The sequence below is a fragment of the Coenobita brevimanus genome, chromosome 35, assembly GCF_032717465.1.
Source record: "Coenobita brevimanus isolate Jiangsu-jjx chromosome 35, ASM3271746v2, whole genome shotgun sequence".
NCBI classification, from domain to species: domain Eukaryota; kingdom Metazoa; phylum Arthropoda; class Malacostraca; order Decapoda; family Coenobitidae; genus Coenobita; species Coenobita brevimanus.
Window position 1 is genome coordinate 18,779,336 of NC_136988.1, and position 7,500 is coordinate 18,786,835.

Consider the following 7,500-nt stretch of genomic DNA (forward strand, 5'->3'; position numbering starts at 1 on the left):
GAGAGAGAGAGAGAGAGAGAGAGAGTGAGTGAGTGAGTGAGTGAGTGAGTGAGTGTGTATGTATGTGTGTGTGTGTGTGTGTGTGTGTGTGTGTGTGTTTTAATGTGAGTAAAGCTTGTCTGTATATATGTGTAGTGTGTGCGCGTCTGTGTGTGTGTGTGTGTGTGTGTGTGTGTGTGTGTGTGTGTGTGTGTGTGTGTGTGTGTGTGTGTGTGTTTTGAGAACCCTGGCATATTCCCACGATTTATAACCCTCTGCTTCTGGGCTCCATGTAGGGATCACGTTGGCTGTGTGTGTGTGTGTGTGTGTGTGTGTGTGTGTGTGTGTGTGTGAGAGAGAGAGAGAGAGAGAGAGAGAGAGAGAGAGAGTGAGGGAGGGAGAGAGCTAATTCTTTACCCCCCTCACGGTCGGGATAAGTCTTTCATTTTATATCAGGTAATTTCCGGTTCTATTTACCTGTAATTAGAGATCTGAAGGTGTTAATAGAGATGTTTTTGTTTTCTTTCTTTTTCTTTTTCTTTTTTTTACTCTAACTTGGCCTAAAATTGCCATCTCTCCATCGTGTATGTTGAGTTGTAGCAATAGATTAACACTGGAATATGATGCTAGTCACGAAGAAGTGCTATGACTAGGGTGTATATGATGCTAGTCACGAAGCAGTGTTATGACTAGGATACGATGCCAGTCACGACGTGCCATAAATAGGATGTATATGATGCTAGTCACGAAGAAGTGCAGTGAGTAGGATGTGATGCTAGTCACGGAGAAGTGCTTTGACTAGGGTGTATATAACGCTAATCACGAAGATGTGTTATGACTAGGATATGATTCTAGTCACGAAGAAGTGCTGTGACTAATATGTATATGGTGCTAGTCACGAAGAAGTGCTATGAAGAGGCTATGATGCTAGTCACGAAGTGCAGTGACTTGTATTATATATATATATATATATATATATATATATATATATATATATATATATATATATATATATATATATATATATATATATATATATATATATATATATATATATATATATATATATATATATATATATATATATATATACATGTGTGTGTGTGTGTGTGTGTGTGTGTGTGTGTGTGTGTGTGTGTCCGACTCTGGGCAAAGGCTTCAGGGCCTATTTCTCGAGGGCAGTGACCTATCCCAAGGCCCAGTAGTCCTCCTATACCTCCACATGTCACCATTTCGACGCTAACACCCACCGTCCATATTGAATACATGCTAGGGCTGTCTCATACAGGACTGGTGTATTGGTATCAGCGGGGGATTTTTACAACACCCACCGTCCATATTGAATACATGCTAGGGCTGTCTCATACAGGACTGGTGTACTGGTATTAGCGGGGGTATTTTTACAACAACACCCACCGTCCATACTGAATACATGCTAGGGCTGTCTCATACAGGACTGGTGTAGTGGTATTAGCGGGGGTATTTTTACAACAACACCCACCGTCCATACTGAATACATGCTAGGGCTGTCTCATACAGGACTGGTGTATTGGTATTAGCGGGGGTATTTTTACAACAACACCCACCGTCCATACTGAATACATGCTAGGGCTGTCTCATACAGGACTGGTGTACTGGTATTAGCGGGGGTATTTTTACAACAACACCCACCGTCCATACTGAATACATGCTAGGGCTGTCTCATACAGGACTGGTGTATTGGTATTAGCGGGGGTATTTTTACTACAACCACCCACCGTCCATACTGAATACATGCTAGGGCTGTCTCATACAGGACTGGTGTATTGGTATTAGCGGGGGTATTTTTACAACATGTCGGCGGGTCGTCTGGTAGATCAGGAAAGTCTGCATTTTAGGAAATTCAAATCCTTAAACTGTTCCCTGCCCCAGCCGGGATTAGATCATGGGCCCATTAGGACTGCAGGCCGCCTCTCTGCCGATTCAGCACGAAGAAGTGCTATAAAGAGGCTATGATGCTAGTCACGAGGAAGTGCTATGAATAGGATTTGATGCTAGTCACGAGGAAGTTCTATGAATAGGATTTGATGCTAGTCACGAGGAAGTGCTGTGACTAGTGTGTATATGATGCTAGTCACGAAGAAGTGTTGTGAAGAGGATGTATATGAAGCTAGTCACGAGGAAGTGCTATGATTAATATGTATATGATGGTAGTCACGAAGAAGTGCTATGAAGAAGCTATGATGCTAGTCACGAAGAAGTGCTGTGACGTATGTATGTGGTGCTAGTCACGAAGAAGTGTTATAACTGGGCCAAGTGAAGGTGAAAGAACTATAGTCCATACTTAAGGAAAATAAACAAAAAAAAATCCATTAAGTTTCCTTCATATTTTATTTACAAAAGGAGAGAAAAAAGAGAGAAAAAAGAGGAGAGGAAATGAGAAAAAAAGAACCAAAGAGAAAAAGAGAAAGAGAAAAGAAGAGAAAAAAAGAGAAAAAAGACAAAAGAGAAAAGAGAGGAGAGAAAATGAGAAAAACAGAAACAAAGAGAAAAAGAGAAAAAAAGAGAAAGAAAAGAAGACAAACAAGAGGGGAAAAAAGAGAAAAAAGAAAAAAAGAGAAGAGAAAAAGAGAAAATGAGAAAAACAGAAACAAAGAGAAAAAGAGAAAAAAAGAGAGAAAAGAAGAGAAAAAAGAGAAAAAAAGAGAAAAAGAAAAAGAAAAAAGAGAGAAATACGTAAAGAAGAGAAAGAAAAAAAGAGAAAATAGAGGAAAGAAAAAGAGAAAAACAAAAACAGAAAAAGAAAAAAAAGAACAAATAATGAAAATAATGATAATAATAATAATAATAATAATAGTAGTAGTGGTGGTAGTAGTAGTAGTAGTAGTGGTGGTGGTAGCAGTAGTAATAAGAATATAATAATGATGATGATAATACTAGTAATAATAATAATAATAATAATAATAATAATCCAGTCCTACATTGCCCCATGAGGAGCGTAGGAGCCCGGGGCTAGGCAGTTGGTCCTGACATTTAAGATGAGAGTGACCAGCCTCACTCATCCCTGAGTGGCATTACATGAGCAATAAACCCCAACCATCCCTTGGATATAAACCTTCACCGGCTCAATCCGATTGGAGCGCAATAATTACCCACTAAACCACCAAGCGCCATAATTTGGTGTTATGGTTACCACCCAGCGTACTAAATGGTTTCCTGGTGTACAGGAAACCATTTGGCTTGTCACTCAGTGTAGAGTCACCCACAGGCAGAAGGAAGAGGAAAGAATGAAGGAAAGAATGAAAAGGATGGAAGAAAAGAAAGAAGGATGAGAGGAAAGGACAGGCGCCTGAGAGCAGCACTACATCAAGTGAGTGGATGGTGAATTATACCAAGATTTGTAAAACTGACAACTGGGAAGGTAATTGAGATCGAGAGTGTTCTACCTTCCCTATCAATAACTACCCAGACGTGAGAAATATTAACTTTCATGAATAACAACTGCAAAGCCTCTCTCTCTCTCTCTCTCTCTCTCTCTCTCTCTCTTTTTCTCGTGGGCATGGATTACACTCGACGCTGGTGAAAATACTCGCCAAAAATTTACTAACAGTATTTCCTCTGCTGTGAATGCACTCTATGGAGCCTACACTCATTTTATTATTATTATTATTATTATTATTATTATTATTATTATTATTACTACTACTACTATTATTATTATTATTATTATTATTATTATTGTTATTATTATTATTACTACTACTACTACTACTACTACTACTACTATTACTACTACTACTACCACTACTACTACTACTATTACTATTATTATTATTATTGAGGCAACGATGCACTCGAGTTGTTTGTGATTATTGGCTGAATGCAACATGTCCCAATAATATTTACTAACCCAAATGACCCCCTCATATAATGACGTCAATTAATAATGCTAATGAGTTGAGATAATGAAGTAACGTTGCATTCAGCCACTCATCACCAACCTGCATCTTCGCCTCTGTCTATCTATCTATCTATTGCCAGACGCCTTAATCCCGTAAGGAGTGGCCACAAGCAAGTCGCCTCCATGTCGCCCTGTTCCTCGCCATTTCATTGCCCTGCTCCCAGCTCACACCCCCCTCTCTCATATACCTCTCCACTCCATCCCTCCATCTCATCCTTGGCCTCCCCTTCTCTCTCCCGCCCTCGACCTCACTCACATACACTCTCCTCGTCAGTCTCTCACTCTCCATCCTCTCCACATGGCCAAACCACCTAGGTGTGTTTCTCCTAACGCTTCCTATCATACGCTTGTCCACTCCATCTCATCCTTGGCTTCCCCCTTCTCTCTCCCCCCGTCCATCTCACTCACATACACTCTCCTCGTCAGTCTCTCACTCTCCATCCTCTCCACATGGCCAAACTTACCTCAGTGTGTTTCTCCTAACGCTTCCTGTCACATCCACATCCACACCACAACGCTCTTTCACTTCCTCATTTGTCAGTCTCTCCATGTAACTCAGCCTCCCCCTCCCTCTCCCCTTCCTCTACCTCACTCACATACACTCTCCTTGTCAGTCTCTCACCATCCTCTCCACATGGCCAAACCACCTCAGTGTGTTTCTCCTAACGCTTCCTATCACATCCACATCCACACCACAACGCTCCTTCTTCGCCTCTACAAAAAAAAAAAATTAGTCTAGTAATATTACCCACAATTTTTGGATCCATTTACCAATCTCTAAGCATCAATGATGGGGAGATTAATGGAAACCAGGGAATTTATTTTCTTTAATCAACTGAAACTGATACATAGGTTTCTTTTGGACTGAAGCCTTGGACAAAACTGATACATGAATTTCTTTTGGACTGAAGCCTCACAAAACTGATACATGAATTTCTTTTGGACTGAAGCCTTGGACAAAACTGATACATGAATCTGTTTTGGACTGAAGCCTCACAAAATTGATACATGAATCTGTTTTGGATCGAAGTCTTGGACAAAATTGATATATGAATTTCTTTTGGACTGAAACCTTGGACAAAACTGATACATAGGTTTCTTTTGGACTGAAACCTTGGACAAAATTGATACATGAATTTCTTTTGGACTGAAGCCTTGGAGAAAAATAGAGAGATGTACACATTAAGTACCTTAGAAATTACACTTACAACCTATATAATCATACGGGATAATATCTGTAGCAACTGAGTGTTTGGTTAATGTCTCTGAGAATCACAAACACAAGCAATGATGAAATAAAAAGATCCTTACAATATGAGCATAAATAAATATCAGATTAGTTGGCCATACTGTACTGAAAGGAAGTTAATGTTAACCCTTTCATCCCGTGGACGTCTTTAACATATTATTCTCGCTTATTCTAGACGATTTTTTTGAGGCTGTGGGGTTAGGGAGGGTTAGATATACTAGTAGTCTTTTTTTTTTAACACCATCAGTACCAGAAGTCTGTCTCAGGGTGAATAAGTCTTTCAGGGGCATCAGATATACAGTGAATAACAGTGAATAACAGTTTTTCACTTGGGTGTATGAGCTCAGCATAATCTACCTCTCTCCACAAAATTTTTTCAACCTGCAATAGAGCTCCCAAATTATAATAGGTTCGTCAAATCCATAATCCAACCCCTCCAGTAAAAAAAAACCATGGCATTAATAAAATCATATGGGTAATAAGAATAACATGAAAGGTGCGTCATCGTAGTGAAGGGGTTAAAAAAAATGGGGTAAAGCAGAATGAAGAAGCATCAAGGCTGGGAAGAAAAATGAGGAGGATTTACTAGCAAGTGTCCCCGTCGGTTAAGTACGAACTCGTCTCGTTTAACTCCTGCTGCAAGATGGAGTAGGACTCGGAGCCCTCAAGAGCCACAGACAGAGGGCTGTGGGCTCCTGTAGGGGCTGATGGGGGCTGGAGGGCGTGGGGGAGGGCTGGGAAAGGGTCGTCGAGTGCCCCAGCTTGGTTTGAGACCCCCTGGTTCGGGATTCCTTGGTTTGAAACACCGACTCCTTGGTTCGAGACAGCGAGCGGAGCAACTGAAGCTTCGGAGACTCCCAGCTGGATGAGAATGGGGTCCCTTGTTGCTGTTTCCCTGCTGTTGCTGTTGTTTTCGAGCTGTATCATCGCCCTGCTGTTACTGTTGGCCTCTAAGCTGTCTCCGTTGCTGCTGTTGCTGGCGTTCTTGGCGTGCTTCGGTGAGTCGTATACATAATCCAAATCTTCCTCCTCTTGATGTTGTGGTTTGATGTTGCTGTCTCCGTTTTGTTTATCCACCTGTTGCTGCTGCTGTTGCTTCTGCTGTTGCTCCATCTGCTGCTGTCGTTTCATGGCCAGCTGTCCGCTCTTGGTCCGCTTCCACTTCATCCGTCTGTTCTGGAACCAAACCTTTACCTACAAAGAGAGAGAGAGAAAAAAAATGTTTTGTGTTAGTTTCAGGCACTCAGAATGGAAAATGTTTGGGCTTCTTCCTGACTTTCATTAAGGATTACGATAATTTTTTCCGGAGAGAGAGAGAGTACACAAAAGCGTTCTGTCTAACTCTCTCTAAGGTTAAGCCAGTGCACTTAAAGGAGCTGAACAGAGATGCATTTTTTTTTACCAGCACAGAGATACAGAATTGCTTGGAAAAGAGCTAAAAAAAAAAAGTTTATATATTTAATACTGTAGGAGGAAGAATTAGACCCTCATGCACGATTGTAAACTTTCTCTTTTAATCTGTTATTCTTTATATTGCTTTTCTGTGTTCCTTGTCTGTCCTATTCTACTCTTCCCCTCCTTTCCTTTACTTTATTTCCCTCATCCTTACTCCTGCCTTAACTTGCTCCGGCTTCCCTTCCCTTTTCATACCATCTTTCCCTTTTCCTTTGCTTCCCTTGACTTTACTTGCTGTGCATTCCCTTCCCTTTCCCAGACACCCTTTCCTTTTCCTTCCCTTCATTCCTCATCCCCTGTCCTCACCTCCCCTTCCCTTTTCCATTCCTATCCTTTTCACTACCCTTCACCATCCCCTTATCCACTACTATCCTTTCCAGTGACTCAGCTCCCACTCCTCTGACTCACACTTCTTCTCTAACCCCAACTCCTCTCTTCCTCTAAGACTCTAACTAGCTTCTCTAAATTCAACTCTTCTCTTCCTCTGACTCCTTTCCTAACTATATCCCCTCCTCTAATTCCTCCCTCTACTCTAACTGGTCCTCTAACTCCTCTTCCAGCTCTTATCTCCTCCTCCTCCTCCTCCTCCTCTAACTAGCTTCTCTAAAACCAACTCTTCTCTTCCTCTGAATCCATCCCTAACTATATTTCATCCTCTAATATTCCTTCCTCTAGCTTTAACTGGTCTTCCTTCTCCCCCTCCTCCTCTTTCTCCTCCTCCTCCTCCTCCCCTATCTCTTACTTGTCTCTCGGTAAGGTCAAGTGAGACGGCAATCTCGTAGCGGCGCAGTCGGGTGAGATAATTGGAGTGCTGGAATTCCGCCTCTAACTCCCTGATTTGGTGTTTCGTGAAGGCTGTTCGTTCCTTTCGTGGCTT

General features: G+C 41.5%; 1 protein-coding gene across 1 annotated transcript in view; it reads right to left on the minus strand.

Moving 5' to 3' along the window:
- Positions 1 to 5,753: 5,753 nt before the first annotated feature.
- LOC145396168 (uncharacterized) overlaps positions 5,754 to 7,500 on the minus strand; it is a 46,795-nt gene continuing 45,048 nt past the window's right edge. Inside the window, exons 2-3 of the mRNA XM_080269610.1 lie at positions 7,366 to 7,500; positions 5,754 to 6,362 (exon numbers count right to left, since the gene is read on the minus strand). The exon at positions 7,366 to 7,500 is cut by the window's right edge and continues 29 nt beyond it. Of these exons, the coding sequence (XP_080125736.1) occupies positions 5,754 to 6,362; positions 7,366 to 7,500 (744 nt within the window). The remainder of the gene's footprint in view (positions 6,363 to 7,365) is intronic.